Source organism: Macrobrachium nipponense, chromosome 7 (genome assembly GCF_015104395.2).
Source record: "Macrobrachium nipponense isolate FS-2020 chromosome 7, ASM1510439v2, whole genome shotgun sequence".
Classification (NCBI taxonomy): domain Eukaryota; kingdom Metazoa; phylum Arthropoda; class Malacostraca; order Decapoda; family Palaemonidae; genus Macrobrachium; species Macrobrachium nipponense.
The window spans coordinates 45534816-45559815 of record NC_061109.1 but is presented as its reverse complement, the minus strand read 5'-3'; the positions used below and the strand labels follow the sequence as shown (position 1 = coordinate 45559815).

Sequence of the window (25000 nt, the reverse complement as noted above, 5' to 3'; positions counted from 1 at the left end):
GATCGATACGAAATTCAAACGTCAAAGCCTTGATTCTGAACTCGAGTCACCGCGAAGTCAAGTCTGAGATTGGGCGACGCATCTGTAAAATAATAACTAAACTGATAGAAATCCATCTTTCTTTCTCTTAACGTCACCAAGAACGGGAGGGTTTAGGTACTACTGAAAAACGACCCTAAACCGGAGGACACCTCAGCGTCTTCAGTCCCTCCAGGTAACGAACCATCATCTCCGTCGAAGCATTCCGATTAATTACAAGTAAACCAAACCCAGCTTCCTATAACTGGCAAATCACGAGGAATAACATTTAGGCATACTGTCACTCTAGGATAATGTACTCACCTATAGATAAGGGCTTGGGACTCTCGTCCGGGTCTCTGGCCAATAGCACAGGGGACTGTCTATTGGGCGAGTTCCCATTGGTCAAGTGTGCGTTGGGTTCCCGTGACGTCACATCTTCTTCAGCTCGCCCATTGGTTCTCTCGGCGCTGCCTTCTCGCTGTGGAAGTGGGAGAAAAGAAAAAGGGGAAATCAAAGTCAAATCAAGTCACATATTTCTCAGGTCGTTTAATCAATTAGGAGAGGAGAGGCGAAGGAATGTGGCCTAAAAGTAGCTTGGATGTATTAAACCCTTTCAACAACAGAAACATAGATATTCGCCCGCTGTACATCGCTATTTTCAGTCGGGTATCTGAGCGACATGCTCATAGGGAAAATTTACGGGTCTCCTCGTAATTGCAAATTTCCTTCTGCTGCTGCTGCTGCATCTCCTCAGCGGGCTCCTACCGGCGCCTCGGGCAGTCACGCGATGGACGAGACGGAATAGCGGTCGGTGACCGCCGCGAGAGGGGAAATACCGAGGCTAAGAGGAAGAACGAGTCCAAGGGAAAAAAAAGCCAGAAGGAAATGATCGCGCCTTAGGATAACATCGGGAGAAGGGCGACGCATCTTACTAAATGGATAATATGAGCGTGAGGGGAATGACAGTCTAAGGGGAAATATCGAGTCGAAAGTGAAATCAAGACTGAGGGGAACTATCGAGCCTACGAGGAAATTGTCAAGTCTAAAAGGAATAGTCAAACCTGTAGGGAAATTATCAAGCCTTAGGGGAAAAATCCAGCCGACAGTGAAAAATCAAGACTGAGGGTAATTGTCAAGTTTAACGGGAAATATTAAGCCTTAGGGGAAATATCAAGACAGAGGAATTATCGAGCATAAAGTGAAAAATCAAGACTGAGGGGAATTATCGAGCCTACGAGGAAAATGTCAAGTCTAAAAGGAATAGTCAAACCTGTAGGGAAATTATCAAGCCTTAGGGGAAATATCCAGCCTAAAGTGAAAAATCAAGACTGAGGGGAATTATCGAGCCTAAGGGGAAATATTAAACCTATGGGGAAATATCAAGACTGAAGGGAATTATCGAGCCTAAGGGGAAATATTAAACCTATGGGGAAATATCAACACTGAGGGGAATTATCGAGCCTAAAGTGAAAAATCAAGACTGAGGGGTATTATCAAGCCAAAGGGGAAATATGACGCCTTAAGCCTAAGGGAAGTACCAAAACTGAGGGGAAATATTAAGTCTAAGGGGAAATATCAGGACTGGGAGGAATTATCAAGCTTAAAGGGAAATATAGAGCATCAACGGAAATATCTGAGGGTAATTATCAAGCTTAAGGGGAAATGCCGGGCTTAACGGGAAAAATCAAACATGGGGGGCGGGGGCGCGATCAAGTCTAAAGGGAAAATCAAGCCTGTAAGGAAATTTTCGAGCCTGATGAGAAGTAACTAGCCTATTGGGAAAATTATAGAGCCTATACTGAACCTGAGGGGGTAAACCTAGTATGAGCGTTAATATCTAGCCTGAGAAAAGAAAAAACATACGAACGGTGATTTTTGAGATTGGATAAGCTTTGATTTATTAATGATCTAATATTCAGATCATTAATAAATCAATCACTTACTCTTCAAGTAAGTGAGAACTTCGTGTTTAAACATATATTACGAGTGACTTATCGCAGGTCTAACTTGAGTAATGGATGTTTTTATTGGACAAAATCGAACTGTTAGAAATCTTGCAATTACAGATCTCTCTCTCTCTCTCTCTCTCTCTCTCTCTCTCTCTCTCTCTCTCTCTCTCTCTCTCTCAACTTCCACAGACATACTGATCTGAAATATCCTTGGGCTATTATGACAAATAAGTATCACCACTGAAATGGCATTATGTGGTACACATAATGCTGAGATAACACGCATGATTTTAAGGTCGATAAAGACTGATACTAGAGCCCCCGCCAAAGACCCCCTTTAAAACGTTTTAATCTAGACAAAAAGCGCAGTTTAACGCTAATAGTACAGACCAGGGCATTCATATAGGGCATGGTCTTGAATAACAAGATAAAGACTATGACCCAGCGACTTTCAACCCTTTCAATGGAAAACAAGTATGATTATCAACATGAATTGAACTGAATATTCCCGATGAAAGATTTGCATTATTCTTGAGGCATCATCATATGGAGTATATTAATATAATAATGAGTAGAGTCATGGCTAAGACCTTTTACAATGATATTTCAAGCTTAATGCAAAAGCAAAGGACATCGGCATGTTGCTAAGGACAGGATTGAACAACCGAAATGACCTGCAAAATAATGGGAATCTCTTCAAAGGGAGTTCTTCCCCATCTCTCTCTCTCTCTCTCTCTCTCTCTCTCTCTCTCTCTCTCTCTCTCATTTTAAGTTCGGTAACCTTACTTAAGAGGTTTAGGCTAATCTCGACTTGTGCACTGTCGACCATGTTCAGTCCGCTGCTCTACCGACTCAACCCATAACCTATAGATGACAGTTTTCTTTGTGTATTGCGGACCCGTAATCACAATTTTTTTTTTGTTTTAATGACTACTTTAAAACGCCTTTTGTGTTTACGTGCCCTATTCCATAACTTTTACCATGCTGTGATGATTGTCGTTTTCTTTTCCCGCGTGAGTTTTTTTTTTTAATTTTCTTTGATGATTTTAGCTGCTGTGACATCAGAATGCTTACCAACTGGATAGAGGAGGGTGGAGAAGGCTGATAGGAAACAGCGACCCCGATTTGGAAATGGGCAAAGAAAGAAGAAGAAGAAGAAGAAGAAGACGTCAGATTGCTTAGACGAATTAAACAATTGGTTATTTCCCTTTGGTCCATGTGGAACAGGGCAGATACAATAACTATTCTGGTTGTCTCATTAAATTTACATACACACGCTCGTATATATATATATAATATATATATATATATATATATATATATATATATAAATATATATATATATATACTAAAAACCTAACTATATCCAGAATCAAGCTTCTCAAGATCTATAGTTCAATTTAACTATTCTACAAATGTCGTCACGTTTTGACCACAGCCCCTCAAAGGTACTAACTAATCCCTTGCACCGCGCCTCAACCAACAGGCAAAAGAGAACCTTCGACAACCTTCATGGCTCCGATTTCTTAGACAAATCTTCTTTTGAGGCTCGATCCTTTGTCAAAGAAATGCTCCGTAAAGGGGATTGTGTGACTGCTTTACAAAGACGTCTTTGTCTCCGGCATTTGCAGTTGAAATCTGTGTAATATATTCGTCGGGGGATTCGGGATCATGACAAGAGTTATACCATCGTCATTATCCCCCGACCGAAATCCCCCATAGGAAAAGCCTCGGCAATAACGTCTTAAGTGAAACGTCGAGTAAAGAGTCCCGATGACGTCAAACAGAGGCTCCAAGGAAAAAGTCTTTGCAGAATTAGAAGCCGTCTTCAATAACTACAATTAAACGTTGAAATTAATTATATAAAGTACGAGCACTGACAACCACCCCTCGACAATAATAATAATAATAATAATAACAACAGACCTAATGGTAGGAATATATGTGGGGTATTGTTGAGCCCTTAGGTGAGCCTATTGCTTTATGGATGTAAAGTGTGGATGCTGAATGCGAATGGAAATAACACTGACGCTGATGAGATGAAGAGGAACGTGCAGATGTGTTGAATGGTAAAAATAACTTTAGGGGGAAGTGAAAGGATGTATCATGAGTATATTAGCCGGAAAAACGGACGATAAGAGGCTGCTGAAAAGGAAAGGAAGGCATAGAAAGGTTAATAAGCGGTAAAGCGGGTGTGCAAGATAGGGTAAAAGGAGCAGCCTGTACCGGGTTCAAAGAACTGCTGATGAGCCTTCTGGTTAGGCATAAAGGATGATGGTGGCTGTGACTTTTTTGTGTTTTATTTAAAAGAAACCAAATATAGAGGTCATTTAAACAGAACCTACTTTAAGAGGACAGAATATATTAATCTAAACCGAAGCCCAAGAGCTGGGACCTATGAGGTCATTCAGCGCTGAATTAAAAATTTATATTAAAAGGCTATAAAGGTGAAACAGATAGAAAACTTCGCAGATGCCCTATGAAACAATTGTCAGAAAAGTGTGGAAAGTAAACGACTGAAGAAAGAACATGAACAGAGGTACTGCAAAAGGAGTGAAAGGGGTGACAGCTGGGGGCCGAAGGGACGTGGCAAAGAACCTTAAAATAATGCCTACAGTGGACCATACGTGAGGTGTACTGACGACACTAACCCCTTACGACAGTGGTTTCCAACCTTTTCTAATTCTCGCCCCCTTTCATTGAATGGCACATTCTCTAGGCAATCCCCCCCTTTCCTTAAATGCTGTAATTTATTTTACTGGCATAGTCGGCACATGTCAATAATTCACAATTTCTATAATATATATATGATATATATATATATATATATATATATATATATATATATATATATATATATATATATATATAATATATATACATATATATATATATATATAATATAGATATATAATAAATATATATATATAATATATATATATATATATATATATATTTATAAATATATTAGTTCTTTCTTAATATAGAATTTGAAATAGTTTATATATTTAGACAACTAAATTTTATATTTATATCTGAGATATTTTCTCAGTATTCCATCATAATTAATAGTTTTCAGATATAATTATCCCCTTCATCAAGCATTGGCGCCCCCCTTGGCAGCCCTTCGAGCTCCCCCAGGGGGGCGCGCCCCACAGGTTGGAAACCACTGCCTCATGGGATAACCTACTTTAAATCATGCCAATCTTCGTGGATAATATGGAGTTTATTTCTGTGAACAATTCATATCTCCCAAACCAATTTGTCTCCAACGACGAATTCTCAGCTACGATTCGTATCAAAATACCACAATACCAAAATACCTCCTATTTTAAGACCTCCCGAAGGTTTCTCGGCAAATATAGTAATCGTCACATTTAACGTTCGTGTGTCTGCTGTGGTTATAAGAATTCTGCAATACTTAGTTGTTCAGTAAATGAATTCCTACAGATTGAAATACGCTACACTGCTTATCCTCGAACTCTACGGGCGTTAAATGACGCTGGGTCCGGATCAGTTTTTAGATGGGTGACCGCCAATGAATGCCAAGAGGCGTAGGCACATACCTTGCATAAGTTATGAGCCAGAGAAGGGGTGTGGTTCTAGTACCCTGAATAATAATAATAATAATAATAATAATAATAATAATAATAATAATAATAATAATAATAATAATAAAATCAAACCGCTCCTCCGTCCGCTTTCAAAACAAATCGGAATCGGAAAACAATAAAAACATGATAAGGACGACTAACAAAAATAGTTTTTAAAAAAGATTTAACGTTTTATTAGAACTTGAGATTATCAAAATTACTCATTGTAGCCGATATTATAAACATAAGCACTTATTATCTTCTACAAATCGTCTAGTTGGCATAACTAAAGTCGGTATTATCCCAAAGTGAATTTTAGCGATGAGTAATTTTGCTTGGAGATTATTATTAATAATAATAATAATAATAATAATAATAATAATAATAATAATAATAATAATCAAAAGCCACAGTAGTGTGAAAAAATATATTTTCGTACAATGTTAAAATTTACTAGGAGAGACTTCGGATACTGCTCCGTATCCCTATTCAGGCCTACTAAAGACGACTGAGAGGGATACTGAGGAGTATCCAAAAGTCTCTCCTAGTAATTTCTAACCTTATACAAAGATATATTTTCAACACTACTATGGCTTTTAATTGTCATTATTATAGCCTCGTTACGGAGGTTCCTTAATTCAATAATAATAATAATAATAATAATAATAATAATAATATAATAATAATAATAAAAATAATAATAATAATAATAATAACTGGCTTACTGCAGGTCACGTGACAAAATGCAATGCGAGCTAATGAATGAATCGTTAACCTATAATAATCCCTTCACACTTCAACTGTTACGAGAATTCTTTACATAACAAGAAAATAATGAAGGGAATGATCCTAATGCCTCTCAAAAAATGATGGTCACATAGGTTCCCAAACTCCACACGTACTCGAACAACAAATATCTCAGCGACTTCGATAAGGATTTTCCCAATTTATAATGAAATAGTTTATGACAATTTTGCATAAATTTAATGATATAGTCTTTGGCGATTTTGTGCCACATGACGATTTTCTCCAATTCTTAAGAATAGAATACAGAAATTTAGGTCTAAGTCCAAGAGCTGGGACCTATGAGACCATTCAGCGCTGACAAGGAAATTGACAGCAAGAAGGTTTGAAAGGTGCAGCTGGAGGAATCCCTCCCAGCTGCACTATGCAACAATTGTTAAGAGAGCCTGGAAAGTCAGGTGGAAGAAAGAATACGAATAGAGGTACGGTAAAAGGAAAGAAAGAGGTTACAGTTAGGGGCCGAAGGGACGCTGCAAAGACCCTTAAGTAATACCTACGCTGCACCACGTGAGGTGCACTGACGGCACTTCCCTCCTACAGGGCTCCAATTCTTAACAAATAATCTACGCAACACTTTGCTCTGAGCCAGACCCTTCAATCGAGACGCGCTCACCCTTGTCTCCTCATAGTCATATGAGACTCTTTTCTTTCGAAAATCAGTCCAGATGCTGAATATTATTCAGAAATGCTATTCACTGGTGAACATGATTTCTAAGGGAGTTCACTTGAATCACCTTGCCATAACTCCAGCCTCTATCACAGTCATGAGGAAACTAGCAGCTGAAGCAAGAATGAAAAAAGGACATAAATCACCTGACTACAGGTAATTAAAAATATCGCACTAACATGAGGCCCGTGACACTTTATGCAACGAAATCATGAGCGCCGACAAACAAAATGGGAAGGATCTTGAATAGGAGTGACTAAAGAATTTTGAGATTCAGAGTAAATTGCGATAGCGTGATGATGAATGTGGGAATTGTCTGGAAATGCCGTGTGTCTAGCGGTAGACAAATAGACAGATATCAAATGCTGAGATCCCCGAACCCGATCCTCCTTTCTTGCCGAAAGCGACTGGATTCCCTGAACACCAGCACCAATAAAATTTAATGTGCCTCGCCGTCGAACTTCTAAGGTCCAGAGGTCCTTCACTGCCCAAACCGTTGGACTGTGGAACAGCCTCCCTGACGATGTTGGGCACTTGGAACTTCAAAGGTTCAAGCGAAGATGCAACGCACTGCTACGCTAAAAACAATTCTCCGTCCATTTTAAAAATTGACTAACAATTTTATATATACATATATATATATATATATATATATATATATATCTATTATATATTATATATGATATATATATATTATGTATATATAATATATTCATTAAATGGTTATCTCTTTTTTTCATTTCGGATCTTTCCTAGATCAATGTGACCCCAACGGGTTGAAACCCGGTACGTATCCGCCTTTGCGGTGCGTTTAACGCGAGCCCGTTGGGGATCACAATAAAAACATAAACAAAAGACTGTAAATATCACAAAGATAATGACCCCCAAGAAATATTAGTCCTAGATAACGACCCCCGAAAATCCTGGGGGGAGGGGGAGGGTGGGAATCACTATTTAAAAGAGGTCCTTCTATATTAATAATTATTGGTCTCTTCTTTCAAATGAAAACCGTATCCTTTAGAAGCTTGAATTTCAAGGCAATGGCCCTTGCGGTGCGCTTGGTACCCTATGAAGACGGTTCATCTCTGAAAAAAATAATAAAAAATATAAACTTCTAAGAAGTCTACAGTAATGAAAAATGTTAAGAGTTCGTGTATAATTTAAAAACACTTTATAAAGCTTTCGAACCCTTCCCTGGGTTCGATAGCTTTATAAAGGGTTTTAAATTATACACGAACTCTTAAAATTTTTTTTTATTACTATGGACTCCTTAGAACATTATATATACTCTCGTGATAGAGTTTTTCCCAACGAAAATAATAATAACATGACGAGAAGGAATGCGCAAGAGTTAATCAGAAAAGCAGTAGATGATGGAAGTGGCAGGAGGAGGAAGACCAGTGAGAAACCTCAGGAAATCCCTGGAAACGGAAAGAGGACAGACATCCGCCTTCACAACTAAACCCAATTGGCCGAATCGGTAAAAAGTTCAAGTAAAAGCGCCGATGACGATGATGACGGTGATGAAGCAAATGTATACGATTGCAAAACATAACGCAAGATCTCAACCTGACCTACAGAGGCGACCGATTCGCTGAGATAAAGAACTGGCGGTATCTGAGCATCACATCTGAAAAGATCGCCTAATTTATTATTATTATTATTATTATTATTATTATTATTATTATTATTATTATTATTATTATTATTCAGAAGATGAAACCTGTTCAGATGGAACAGGGGCCACTGACTTGAAATTCCAGCTTCCCAAGAATATGGCGCTCATCAGGAGGAAGTAAGAGGAGCTAAAAGAAAAAGGAGAAAGAAGAGATCTCGCTTATTAAAAAAAAGGAATAAATTAATGTACTCTTTATATCTTTCTGTATATATAAAGAGTTTAGCGCTAAGCATTAAGAACCAAAAGAAGTACAATACTACTGTCAAAAAAGAAAACTAATAATAAACAAGCGCGTTAAATCTTGAAATTTGTTGTATAAGACCTCTAAGGCGTGTTTTCTCGTATTTACCGCAGCGTAAGTCATGATCTGAATACTTCAGATATCTTCTCTGAAATCACGATTCGTCTTCAATATTCCGAACAATATTTTCCCGGGACCTTTCCCTGAAAAAAGCGGGACGCCATATGTTGAAAACTAACCACAGAATTTTCTTGAAAATAATCCCATTATATTTCCCACACCCTAACCTAACCTACCCTTTCTTCCTAACTCAACCTAACCTAGTGGCATGGCAAAAAAAAAGCATTGGCAATACCAGCGCACGTCTCGGCAGGAATTTGCCTCGGGGCAGTGACGGACAATTCCGTCGATTGACGTTAAGTCATCAAACCCGGGAGAATTAATGAGAGATCTATATACTCTTACAAACATTTAGGATCTCAGTGATCAAAGCTGATGATCTACATGGATATATTCGAAAGAGATACAGTGAGAGATGTGGATAATATAGCGTGTTTATAAGACATTTCATGCATTTGAGAGAGAAAAAAAAAGATAATATTTCTCTTTCACATATAATTTTGTATTATTATACTCCAAAAGATCCTTTACTTGACCATATATTTTTGACATAATCTTCAGATAAATCAAAATAAATAACCAATAACTACGTGGCTCACCAGTGATTACTCCAGTCGAATGCGTCAACGACATGCTTGAACAATTAAAGAAATCACTTGTCCCCCCCTAACGGTAAAAAGCAAAACTGTGATGGGTGGGGGGGGGGGGGGGGTGGCGGGTGGCGGCAAGGGATATAGGGACCTCAAAAAGCACAGGTACTAAATAAAAATCATCTCTCAACGCAAGTGAATAGTCATTGGCAGAGAACGGAAAATTTTGAAGTTTCCTTTAACAGACTAACAAGAAAACCTGACAAGATGTGACGACGAAAATTTGAAGGGGACCACCTTGTACGCACAGCACTGCTTTGGAAACTTATTGGTCAGTTCGATTCGTGAACACGAGATAAATTTCATTACAACTCGAAAGGCGTTGAAAAAATATAAGCGCCGATCACCAATGATAATATTATGAACGATTTTTAGATTTGTTTCTAAATACGTAAGAGAAAAATAGTACAAGACGACAACTCCTTAAAATAATAATAATAATGATAATAATAATAATAATAATAATAATAATAATAATAAAATAATAATAATAATAATAATAATAATAATAATACCTTTCAGCTATATATTTATTTCATTATACTAAGAATAATATAATAGAATAATAATAATACCTTTCAACTATATTATTTATTTCATTACATTATATATTATATATATATATATATATATATATATTATATATATGTTATATATATATATATTATCATATATATATATATATATATATATATATATATACACACACACACTGCATACCCGATTCAGACTCCCATTCTTGTAACTCCCCAAAAACAACTTTTCGATACAAAACCAGGGCAGCTGATGATTGCTCACTTACGTGTGTGCACAAACTCGCATATTCTTTCATGGGGAGGAAAATGCTTCCCAAAGAGTAGCTTAACGCTCGTAATGACCGCGGTTCTTGAAACAAGTTCTGAGAATCTGTTTATGCCTGTGGCTAGGCAGACTTACATACGTACACGCGGCCTCAGCGCTTAGGAGACAAAACCACTTAGTGGCTCCAAAAACAGCAATGGAGTCTGCCCCCCCATTGTGCTTCATTTTTTCCCTCTTTCGCTCATGTTCTCTTAGAGTAATGTTTCCCCTCTCGATCCGTTTGGCCTGCCTAGTACAACGTTGAAGGTACCAAGGTCTAGACCCAGGAAGGTACAATATTATTTAAAAGGGACGACACCAGTTGACTTCGGTTAAATCATTGAGCAGACGGCTTGATAATAATAATAAAGTATCTAGATATATCCAACATGCTATTTATAACTATAAATGTTATAAGAAATAGGAAAACATAAGCAGCAATGGAAATCAAAAGCTCGGCGTTATATGGCTGAATTTCGCAATGAGAGAGTGCGCGAATTTAGTTTTTTTTTTCTTTCTAATTCATCTACACCTACAGGTATTTTAGCAACTAGAATTTTTTTGCCCGTGGGTTTATTTGCAATGGTACCTGAGACACCTGTTTCACTATATAGAAAGTGCTTAAAAAAAAAAAACCTGCCGCTAGATCTTCATTGGTTTGTGGACTGGGGGACCACGGAAATGCATTATCTGTATCGTCTTCTAAATAATAATAATAATAATAATAATAATAATAATAATAATAATAATAATAATAATAATAATAATATATGAAACCACCTTAATGATGCTAAATACAGGTAATATATACATTCCCATGGTCTCCATTCCTCCCCAATCTATGAAGAGCCGGTCTCAGGTTTTATTTAAGCAGTTTCAGCATAGAGAAACAAGTGTCTCAGGTACAACTGCAACTAAACCCACTTGCAAAATATTCAGCTCCAGCCAGCGGCGATTTCGAACCCAATGCAGACCAATGCAGATATCCGTTCCAGACCCTAGGAGCATTTTATCGGCCATGTCCAGAACGCTCTGTGTACATAACCAAGCGAATTCATAATAGCCTCTGACGTATTTCTTTAATTAAATAGTTTTCACTAATAACTATCTCTTGGATAAAGCATACCTCAGCCAAGGTAGCATTATGCAGTCATCTTGTAGACATGATAATAGGTTGACAAACGCGATTCCGTAACCTTCGTCCACTATGACTAGCGTCGCACAGCAATAAATTGAACGGAGCTAAATGAGATTAATACAGTAGCGTGAAATATACGAAATTTTAATGTATACAGGAGTGGAATATCGAGTTTAAGTCCTATACAGCAGGGCCCATTAAAAAGAGTCCCCGAAATTTGCACAGGAATTCCCTTCTTCTGATGGAACTTTAGTTATTTACGTATAATTAATTATTACATATGTACGCATACATACAATTAGAAAAAGTGGCGAGGGATTACTCGATATCTCTGTCATCTGTTGGACGTCCAAGGAATCCTCAAGACTTCCTGAAGACAGGAGCAGCCCCAGCGGAGTCGAAAATGGCTCCGGAATCCAGGCGCCGCGCCGGGGTCGATTATAAAAACAGGGATAACTCAATGTCTACCGACACGGAGAACCTACGTGATGGCCTAAAGACAAAATTGAAAGTTACTTTACAACAGAGAGAAAGAAATGAAGGGAAGGACTCGTGGATACTTTCTTGAAGACATTGTACAAGATCATTAACGATGATTCGGCTTTTAGCAAAGACATGATCAACTTGCAGAAGAGGAAATCATGACAATGTTGATGTAGCAGACCCAAGAAGGACGAGTTCTGTGTAGGAAATCATTCCTGGAAGAGGCGGTGGAGGCTTCTAACGCGACGGTCGGGCTTGAGGTAAATTCAATGCATCTTACAAAAGTGAAAATTTTTCTTCTTCTTCTGTTATTGCGTGCCTACTTCGCATATACTGCAGTGGCGACCTCTGGCGTGGCGTAAAAACCCGTAAGTTCCATGGCGACAAAATATGCGAAATGTGGTTTCCTTTAAGGATTGGTGACTGACAACCACCTTCTGAAGAGTGCAGTGTGGCAGGCGCTCAGGCACCGAGGAACACCTTTAGGTATTTGCTGTGACTCTCCTGGGTGCGATTTGGAAAGCTTTCCATCTACAGCCAAATACTATGGAATGATTGGTTTCGGGACTCTGCAAAGGAAGAAAGTGTGCTCTACATAAAAGGGAAAGACACCTTCTTAAGATCTTGGCTAACTGATGGGGCCGAGAATGGGGAAGGGCCCATCCTTGGTAAAAATAAACCCCCATTTCGATGATGCTCAGTTGGCGAGGATTCCCTCAGATCTGAAAAACTCTGAGGCTAGAGGGTTGCAAATTGGTATATGTTGATCATCCACCCTCAAATCATCAAAACTTAACAAACTGCAGCCTTCTAGCCTTAGTAGTTTTATTATTTTATTTAAGGTTAAAGTTTGCCATGACAGTGCTTCTGGAACGCAACAACACAGGCCACCACGACCGGCTGAGAATTTAATGGGCCGCGGCTCATACAGCATTATACCGAGACCACCAAGAGATAGATCTATTTTCGGTGGCCTTGATTATACGATGTTCAGAAAACAACTCCAATGACGCGAAGAAACTTCGGCGCATTTTTTTTTTTTTTTAACTGTTTATCTTGTGGTAATGAAAACTGAATGGTGAACTTTTTAGCTGAAAAATAAAAGAAAAAAACCTTGGGCAAACCTATATAAGAATTCTATATAAAATCCTTGTTTAGTTTATCTTACATGTTAAAAATTTCTTATTTATGACACTGCTGTATTAATCTACCTTAGCGCCGGCCTGCCAATCGATTTTGGTTTTGCTATGGTGATCGCTTTTTACCTTTCTCCCCTTTCTCTTTTTCTCTGAAGGGGAAAGCCAAAGGGGGGGGGGGGGGAAAGGGGGGGAAAGGGGGGGGAGAGTTAGATTAACGTAATCCTCGCGTCGACGGCAAGCGCTCAAATGGCACAAATTCACAAGCTCGTCACACATATGACTCGTCCCTTTCAACCATTTATATAAAACAAATAGAAAGAAACACAAAAGGCATTATTTTCTATAGAACAATCCTGGATTAACACTCAAACGGCCGTGACTGTAAGAATGAACGAGACGGGGAGGACGCGCGTTTCTTCAATTAAACTGAAAGTGAATATAGTATACACATTTCATAAAAGAGAGCTCGGAGGGATGGGCGCCTCCGAGATCCTAAAAGTAATTCATGTAGCGTCGCCCTCACAAATCTGACCGCCACTTATCCATCTGTAGATTAATAGATTTGCTTAAAATACTTTACACAAGCACAACCACAACCACACACAGGAGCACATATACATGAATACGAATATATAAGTAAATAACATACACACAGATTATATATATAGTATATATATATATATATATATATATATATATATATATATATAATATAATATATATATATATTATATATATATATATATATATATATATATATATATATACACACACACACACAAACGAAAGCTCAGTGTCTACGATCTTCCTTTCAACTTCTTGCGAGTTAAGAGATGAATCAACGTTAGATTTACGCAAAGATTGGAGAGAGCCTTAGGGATGCCATAGAAGCCAAGTTGCCAACTCTCCTTTATAGAAGTGATGTGTCGATACTGAATGCAATTGAAATATAAGACGGTTGAAGCCGGTGAGATGAAGCGATACTGTAGGACGCAGTATTGTAAGAAATGAATAAATGAGAAATACAATTAATATATTTAGAGGCGGTAAAATGGTTAACAAAGGTGAAATGCTGGATCAGTGATTTGAAATGGTTTGGGTACGTGGAACGAATGAAAAGCGATATATTTGAAAAGAGCGCATACTTATGAAGTTCCAGGAATGAGAAAGATGTCAATAACTAAAAAGTGCTGGACAAATACAGTGAAATAGCCAATGAAACTGAGTATGATTGATTTACGGTTACTACTACTGGCGTCACAACATCTAGGTTACTGACATCGAGCTAGTACATGAAAAATATATAGGTCACTAGCAGACTAAGCATAGAAGGGTTTGACGGTCTGCTGATGAGCTTTCCGAAATAAATACACGAAGCGGCATAAGATAAGAGAATAGAGGATTCCTGAACAGGGAGTGTCCATTATTGATTTACTAATTAGCGGATATATATATAATATATAATTTATAATTAGTATAATATTTATATATAGGAATATATTACATATTATATATATATATATATAAGATATCAGAAGGCCGTTGAAGAAAGACAGCATTAAACATATGTCACTTTATTCTCATTGCAATGAGAATAAAGTGACATATGTTTAATGCTGTCTTCTTCAACGCCTTCTGATTTGTACTGCCGAGGAATAGCCTAACCATCATGTTGAATGCATAATTGTTTAAACCAGCAATATTCTTTCATTACAAAACGAAAAAGAACTAAATCTGACCTATAACGAGTTTCTCATTTTTAAAAATATATTCTGAGGTCCCTGTTTCTTTTCAAGTCGATTCACAAGAATTTTTCTACCCGATGATCACCGAAACCGAACAGACGTCGTGGCAGTCAATAATTTTTTATAAAGTCAACATCTATAAAGGGAGAAATCAACCAGATAGTTGCAGACTAATCTGCGGAGCAAGACGTTGCTTTTTATTAGCGCAACTCATGGTCCTTGAGTAGTTATTACGACAGCACTTAGCGCTGATTGCCAGACGCTACATCAAGAAGGTATACAGCGTCACGGCCGAAATCAAGAAGAGGAAGAAAGCGAGGAATCTGTGAAAAGCAACTTCTCATTCAAATCTCGGCCGGATAATCGCCCTTTGATAAATGGAACACACCTGGCGTTGGAAACCTTTCCACTGGGTATAGGAGGAATCAGGGTCAGGAGTCTCTCATTGGAGGGGCGGTTCACAGAACACGGGGTGATTGGGTCTGAATTAAACCATAGAAATTCACACACGTGAGGACGCGCACACATAATTTATGTGCGTGAGTTTGTGCGTGTGTGTGTAATTGTCATATCCACAATGCCCTCTTAATTTCTCGAATTCTTCGCGCTATTTTGGATACGCTTGTCACTACAAAGCCTTAAGATCCAAGTTCAGACATATGAAGAAATTATGATGTCCGGTAGCAGGGAAACGAACCCGCGATACCATAATCCCGACGAGGTCACGTTGCCGACCTGACCACGAGAAGGATAAAAGTCTATTCGCTCTAGCACATACATTTAACTGTGGTTTGCAGCTATATACATTAGAAGTGGAAAAGGCTCATCCTCACACCATCGTAGCCAAGTAGATTCTACATATAACTGTTATTAATTTATTTAAAAATTCCACGGCCCTTGTTTGGTTTACTCACGATGACGGATTTATCTCTCTTGAATTTCCTTAAGTAGCTTCATGTTACTTTCGTTAATTAAACTTCATTTATTTAACGAAAGCGACTATATAGTATACATATAATATACATGTATATATATATATATATATATATATATATATATATATATATATATATATATATATATATATATATATATATATATATATATATATATATATATATATATATATATATATATATATACATATATATATATATATATATATATATATATATATATATATATATATATAACGAAATAGGATCTGAGCTAATCTCCGTTTCCCTTGGGCCGTGCATTAGCGGACCTTGGTGACTTCCCTTGAGCTGTTCGACTCGCATGCCCTCACGCCAGTTTAAGTACCGCCCCACCCGACGGAGCGGACCCTTTTCTAGAAAAAAAGGGGTGGGGGAGGCGGCGATCATCCGAAATCTTGCAGGAGCCGCAAATAGTAATAATAATAATAATAAATCACTGCGCATTCCCGCAGGATGGAGAGATGCGCTGGGACAATTTTATTCTTGATGCAAGTCGTCCGTTGATGACGACGACGATGATGAAGTCAGCGCCAACGACCAACAAACACACCGATTCGGATAAGCGGCAGAAAAGTGCCCTGTCTCTCGTCCTCTAATCCTTCGATGATCTGTTTCTTCACGTCTCCCGAGGATCGCACTTTCCGATCCTAACACGGGCTGCCGAAAGATGTTTTAATCTCCGGATGAATTGATTAGCGTCCCGAGCACACACTAAGGTTCCGAGACCACCGGCTTTAAAAAAAAAAAATAAATAAATAAATAAATAAACATATGCAGTGACATCTATCGGCGTTCTATAAATAAATAAATAAATAAATAAATAAAAATAAAAAACCAAAAAATAACTTAAAACAAAATAAAAAATCTTAAAAAATAGCAAATTGCGGGATTAACTAAGGCTATCCCTCTATCTCTCATAACCACAACTCCGCATCGCCCCTCCCCCAAACCCCACCTCAATAATCCCCACACCGATGTGTCATTGCTACCGATTAGGCACAAATTGGGGGAGGGGATAGGGGAGTAAATAGGGCGGGGGTGGGGGAAGGAATATGGGGAAAATGATGACTATAAAGGGAGAGGGAGGCCAGAGAAGTCTAGGGGAGATGGGTGACGTTCCGACAACTGAAGTGGTTTCAGGGCGTAAAGGACATATAGCGCGGTAATCCAGCGAAAATGGAGTAACGGGTTTCAGGAGTTATTAGGCACCTTTTCGTAGAACATAAATTTTCAAGGTTAAGGAAGATAATATACGACCCTCTTGCCATTGTCGCTGTTATTGCCGCGCTATGCTAATAGTAACTGTAAACAACCATCTATATAATAATGACGCGCGTCCACGTAAAAAAAAAAATGAAAAAAAAATGACGAAGAATTAACGGAAAATCATTACCATTAATATGATTTAATACACAAATTTAAACATTATGAGTTGAAACGCTTGCAAAATAGATGGGTTTATATGTATCCATGCACACATAATGTATATATATATATATATATATATATATATATATATATATATATATATATATATATATATATATATATGAAAAGTTTCAAGCGATATTAAACTAATGCCCATTAATTTCGTACAAGTTTCTTCTTTCCAATGCCTGAGGGGGGGAGGGGGCGCTATTAACGGCCTAATATAGATACCGTAGTTTATGATTTGGTTATTAGTGACACTGCATCAAACTGTATTTATAAAAACAAGGACGATATCGAAATGCGTGGAAAATGAAGCTATAATAAAATTAAGCGATGCCTCGCTAATGAGCTAATACAAGTGTAATTAACCCCAGTATAAAATTAGTGCGATTTAACTCAATAGAAAATAATCGTAATTCAACCTAATATAAAATAAGTACAATTTAACCCAATATAACAGAAATATGATTTAACCATGTGTAAAATAGGTGTAATTTATCCCAATGTAAAATAGGTGTAATTTATCCCAATGTAAAATAGGTGTAATTTATCCTAATGTAAAATAAATATTATTTAACCGAAGGTAAAACACGTATTATTTGACCCAATATAAAACAAGTATAATTTAACTTGATACAAAATAAATATATTACCCAATATAAAAGAAGTACTTTTTAATAAGTATAATTGAACCCAATATAATATAAGGGTAATTTAACTCAATATAAAACATGTGCAATTTAAGGCAACAATAAACATAATTTAACCCAATATAAAACAAGTATAATTGAACTCAATATGAAACAAGTATAATTTAACGCAATACAAAATACATATAATCTAATCCAATATAAAACAAGCATAATTTAACGCAGTACAAAATAAATGTAATTGAACTCAATATAAAGCAAGTATAATTTAACTACGAAATTTTCCTAGTTTCACTGAGCAATTAAGCAACGTCCGCACTTAAGGTGTTAACTGCTTATCAATAATAATAATAATAATAATAATAATAATAATAATAATAATAATAATAATAATAATAATAATGGATATTTTAACTGTTTCAACGGCATGTAATTTATACAGAATCTTCTCAATTCTTCTTATTATCTTTTTCTCGTCAGCATGTAGCTGGTGTATTAGGGTTCCTAAGGACATATAAAGATTTCAGTTGTCTTAGGTTTTATTCCTCTAACGTGTCGAATAAACCTAAGACAACTGAAATCTTTATATGTCCTTAGGAAACCTGATACACCAGCTACATGCTGACGAGAAAAAGATAATAAGAAGAATTGAGAAGATTCTATATAAATTAAATGCCGTTGAAACAGCTATAGTATTCAATGCTACTGCCCTCAGAGAAGGCCTCCTTGTCCTAATAATAATAATAATAATAATAATAATAATAATAATAATAATAATAATAATAATTATTATTATTATTATTATTATTATTTATTATTATTATTAATTATTATTATCTATAGATAGTCCCTTGTTGCCTTGTAAAGATTTCCTAAGCACCAAGAAGAAGCCATGCTTTAAAAACGACAGTAAAATGTTTTATAAATACTATCAATAATCAAAGTTACATCACACACACACAGATTAATGAATGATAGACTAAGCACAAAAAAGAACCGTAGAAACATACGGCTTTTGTTTATATCTTGTTTCTGTTCCTCAAAGCAACACATAGACCCAACGGCGTTCCCACCACCGGCCCAAACTAACCGCTGCGAATTTCCTCTGCCTCATACGCCCTTTTGGCACTGGATTACCTGGCTTAGGAGCGTATCAAGTCATGGGAAGAAGTCCAGGTAATAAGGGCGTACCCGTGCAAGGGGTGGGGGGTGGTGTTGTAGATAGCGGGTTTTGGCTAAAACGCCTCAAAAGAAACGAAAAAAGAAAAAAGTATCACAAGAGAGAGAGAGAGAGAAAGGCTGTCGACTTCATAATATTATATCAGTCAAGTCACTAGACAAAAGGCGCCCTATCCCAACCAACACCTTCCCTCCCCGACCGACGACTTGGCTTGGGCGCCAAGTGATTCACATGATAAAAAAAAAAAGCGCAAATGATAATTCTATCGCTGAGAAACGCTTCCAAAACAGACCCTTCTTTTTCATTAATCCTTGAAACTCATTCTTTACTAAACACTATATGGATGTACGAAGCCAATACCGATCTATCGACGCTGTCGATCGTTTCCCTCATCCATTTCGCGACGTCGACCGCGTCCCTTTTCGCCGAAAGTGTCCCACTCGACGCTGCCGTCGACAAGAGGGAGAAAAGTCATAGTCGGCGACGGCCCCGTACGAAACGAGCGAAAATAAACCGGAATGAATCCGCGGACGATACGTCGGGCGGATCGGATGAACGCGAAAGAAACGGAAAACAGCTATAGCTCACCGTCGCGCCGGGGGTGGGGTTCGCGGGGGTGTGGGTTGCCGGTCAAAAAATCGGGGATCGGCGCTTTCATTAATATCCGTAAATTAATTACTCCGCGGAGATAAGCGCTAATCTTGGCCCCATGATTCGGGTCACAGTCGAAATCGCGTCGAGTCGAGTGAATGACGTAAGAAGAGACGTGACAAACACTGTGGTTTGAATAAGGAAATATATATATATATATATATATATATATATATATATATATATATATATATATATATATATATGTATGTATGTATGTATGTATGTACATTGGTATCTAACCAAGGAAGAGAGAAAAATCCAAGGATTTGTTTAACGAAAAATCCCTATAAATTACAAATACATCAAAGAAAACGTATCAACTTAGCATGAAAATATTTCAGTAGTCATGGTTAGTTATTATTATTACTATTACAGTTAATCATGACTGGTTAAACCTCCTGACCAATAATAATAATAATAATAATAATAATAATAATAATAATAATAATAATAATTAAACAAAGTAAAATCGGCACATAATTGTGACTGTTATTTTTACATTATCGGGTCGGGCTCCCCAGTGTATGTTGCCAATGTACTAGCAAACAGGGATTATAAAAACAAACGAAATTCCGGTTGGTAGTTCTATATATATTCTATGTGGTACAGTAATCCTATGAGAAACAAATATAATAATAATAATATTAACAATGATAACAAAAACTATAATACAATGTTATTATTATTATTATTATTATTATTATTATTATTATTATTATTATTATTATTATTATTATTATTTATTATTATTATTATATTATTATTATTATTATCATTATTATTATATTACTGGGGAAATAATACTTAAGAATAACTCGAACAATCATGCTCAAAGGAAAACATGAGCATTAACCTATACAATATAAACAAGATGTGATCCGACCTCCAGCTTGCTCGAGGCGCATGCAAGATTTTCCCCTCACGCATAAGTTGTAAACATTTTATTCCTATTTTTTTTCGTAAACTAAAACGTGCTGAAATACGGTAAAATAGAGCCTTCTTTCACCAACGAAAATTAAAACAAATACGCTATATGCTATTAGAAATAATTTTTATGTACTGCTTAACAAGCACGTTATTTATTTTTTTTTTTACATTTTCAATCTAATTAAAAAATCATAAATATCCTGTCCTAAAATTCCTTATGATTAACTCAACGCAAAATATCTTTTACAGACGTTTTTAGGCTCCTCCATAGACCTTTCCTGTCCCCACACAAGAACAACGACAACAATAGCAAAGTAGTTTGTAGGCTTACTCCCAGAATAAGAGATAAACGAAGAAAAACCTTCGATGGTTCGTTCCGCACACTTCTATACCGATAGATTCAAAAATAAACTGGTAACAACTTAGGATTTAAACCCAAGATGTCAGCTAAATACACAGGTTCAAAATCACTGTCTATTTCTATCTGGACTGAAAACACCGAAAAGGCCACCACACTGTCAAAAAAATTACGATAATAAACGAAAGGGCCGAGACTTATTACTATTATTATTATTATTATCCAGAAGATGAACCCTATGCACATGGAACAAACCCACGGGGACCACTGACTTGAAATTCAAACTTCAAAAGAATGTGGTCTTCGTTTAAAAGATAACAGGAGGTATTAGGAAAGACAGAAAGAAGATATCAGTAATTAGAAAAGAAAAAAATAAATTAACAAACCAGTAACTAATGATATTGCAGTGATATACGTATATATTATACATCACCTGAGATATGAGTGTAAACTATAAAAAAACAAATGAACATACATCACAGTAACTATGCAAAAAAAAAAAAAAAAAAAAAAATCGCCGCTATGAAAGAATGAAATAATTTGATATGACAATCGGTTGTATATGACCGCTAACAGCCTAACAGGGACGATCTTACTATGTGGAAGATTAGTTTTTTCCTGTTTTACAGAATAGCAGCTGATCTACTGGAAAGACGAAAAGCAGTCAGACCATCTCGTGAAGAGGCTACATTGTCTTTGACTTGACCGCCCAGGAAGCCATTGTATGGAGCAAGTAATGAAGTTGTTTATACCACTGAAAATAAAAGTGCTACATTGTCATTGCCTGTAGCAAGCACTAGTAGTAAAACAAGCTTTGCATGGAGCTAGCAAACAACCCATTCCAAGCAGCTAGCAAAAGCTCTTCACTAACAAACTGCTAGAAAACCACCCTTCCCACGTAACTAGTAAAAACTTTTTATAAACATACAGCTAGCAACAACCCTTTACAGGCAGCTAGCAAATCTATTCACAAACAAATAGCTAACAAACAACTCTTTACATGCGAGCGGGCGGCAAACACCCCTTACACGCGGCTAAGAAACAGCCCTTTACACGAAGCTAGCAAAAAACCCTCTAGTGGCAGGCGGGCGGCAAACAACCCTTGACAGGCGGGAGGGGGCAAACACCCTTTCCAAGCAGCCAGCTAACACCCTTTAAAAGAAGCTAGAAAACAACGTTTACACGAGTCTAGGAAACAACCCTTTAAAAGTAGCAGGCAAACACCCTTCAGATGAAACTAGCAAACAACTCCTTACAGAGCGGGAGGACGGCTAACAACCCTCTACACAAAGCCAGCAAACAACCCCTTATATGAAGCCAGCAAACACCCTCCCTTTTTTAATCCGGCAGGCCCCCGGGTGAAGCGAGAGCAGTAGCCCCCTTGTCAACCCCATTAAACAGCCACTTTACCCCCATTAAAAAGGGAGGAATCCAGCATTCCCATTTTCCCTAATGTGTAAAAAATGGTTAATCCTAGAAATATTTGACGGGTGCATTTGTATTTCCTTCAGGAAAGAATATAAAAAGAAATAAAAGAAGAAAAAATACGACGGGGAGAAAAAGAAAAAAACGAAGAAATGGGTTAATAAGGAATGTGCATCGAGTCTTTAACAGAGAGGGGGATCGAGACGAGAGAAGCACGGCGAGGATATTGCAGGGATTAAGCGGATATCTTAAGCAATCCGACAAGGCGAGAGAGAGCAGAGAGAGAGAGAGAGAGAGAGAGAGAGAGGGAGGAGGAAGGGATTGTTGCATTACAGCGTTCTGTACAGTCCTTTAAGAAGTGAGAATTCTCAGGCATCTTGAGAAGCGAAGTAAAGTGAGAGAGAGAGAGAGAGAGAGAGAGAGAGAGAGAGAGAGAGAGAGAGAGAGAGAGAGACTCCCACCAGACTGGAATTCTGGAGTATCTTCGGCAGCGGAGGGAGGAACGTAATCTCAATAACTATTATGAACAAAACGGTCTCATAATCGGGTAATAATAAAGACATTTCTGAGATCAGGAAAACGGCGGGTGCAATAAGTTTCTCTCTCTCTCTCTCTCTCTCTCTCTCTCTCTCTCTCTCTCTCTCTCTCAATAATCCCGATTAAAAAGGGGGCGATAATCGCATATGTAATGGGTAAGCGACGAGAGGGAGGAAATGGAGGAAATTGCAATAAAACTATAAATACGGAGATAAGGAAGGATGTGCAAATCGACGTGTATACGATTTAAGACGGATTTATTTTTTTTTTAAGTTAATTCATCATACCTAGGATATGTCTTAAAGATCACCAGTGGAGAGAGAGAGAGAGAGAGAGAGAGAGAGAGAGAGAGAGAGAGAGAGAGAGAGAGAGAGAGAGTGGGGAGGAAGGGATTATTGCAGTACAATGTCCTGTACAAGCCTTTATGAAGAGTGAATTCTCAGCCATCTTGGAAAAGTTAAGATATGAGAGAGAGAGAGAGAGAGAGAGAGAGAGAGAGAGAGAGAGATTTCACTTTTATCTCTTTAAAGTAAAAAAAAATCCTGGTTAATCTAATGTACCGATCTTACAGAACGAATACCAAATACATAATAGCAACAGCAAAAATCAATAAAAAAAACTATATTAATTCAAGATACGAGATGTGGTTCTAACTCATAGCATTAGACTCATTTTCCAATAATATCTGTAAATTGATATACTTTCCTTATAACAGGATTATCTCCCGATATACAATTATTGCAGTCACTCCCCAACAACTTATGTAGGTTACATATTATTTCATATTTTTACATATATTTCATCTACTGAGAAACAACGGCGACGACCTCACATTCATGGGCAGAGAAATAAAAATAACTAAATTAAATTAATATTTGTGAACCAATTTCCAAAAATATCTAAAAGATGAAAGTTTTTTTTTCAATTTTCTATATCTACTTGAACTAAATGTGTGTGTATATATTATATATTATATATAGATATATGTATATAACTATATATATATATATGAGATATATAGAAATATATTAGATATTATATATATATATAATAATATATATTTATTTTATTCTAAATTGGGTAATTAAAAACTACTAGTTGTGCATGCAAACTAATTTTCAATGGTATGACGTCTTTATTAAACATTTACATACATAACTTCACAAAATTCAAAAAAGAAATTAAGATCGCAGATTATCAATGGCGTTAAGTCCTTAAAAAACAGGGCTGCACGAAACCTTGAAAGGCTGATTGACTGACTGAATACGTTAAATATCTGGCGTCACAGAAACGGCCAATCGCTAACGCCGACGGCGGTAGAAAAAAAAAATGGCGGCGGCCTGAGACCGAGAGTAAAGGAGGCTCTCGAATCTACGGCTCAAATTTTTTTAATATTGTTCATGGTCTACGTTGCTCTCTAAGGTAGAATCTCTCTTAGGGGTCTCTCGAAGGTGTCTCTTAGGGGGTCTCTCTAAAGTGTCTCTCGTAGGTGTCTCTAAGGGGTCTCTCTAAAGTGTCTCTCGTAGGTGTCTCTAAGGGGTTTCTCTAAAGTGTCCTCGTAGGTGTCTCTTAGGGATCTCTCTAAAGTGTTTATCTTAGTGTCTCTGTTAGGCGTCCCTCTTAGGTGTCTCTTTTAGGTGTCTCTCTTCGGCGCCTCTCGTGGGTGTCTCTTTTAGGCTTCTCTCGTAGGTGTCTCTTTTAGGTGTCTCTCGTGTCTCTTTTAGGTATTTCTCTAAGTCGCCTGACTCTAAGATGTCTCTCTAAGGTGTCACACTTAGGTTTCTCTCTTAGGC

At 37.2% G+C, this 25000-nt stretch overlaps 1 protein-coding gene across 1 annotated transcript in view; it reads right to left on the bottom strand.

Moving 5' to 3' along the window:
- LOC135217448 (uncharacterized) overlaps positions 1 to 25000 on the bottom strand; it is a 303493-nt gene that overhangs the window by 259375 nt on the left and 19118 nt on the right. The window contains 1 exon segment of the mRNA XM_064253319.1: positions 343 to 499. Coding sequence (XP_064109389.1) covers positions 343 to 499 — 157 coding nt within the window.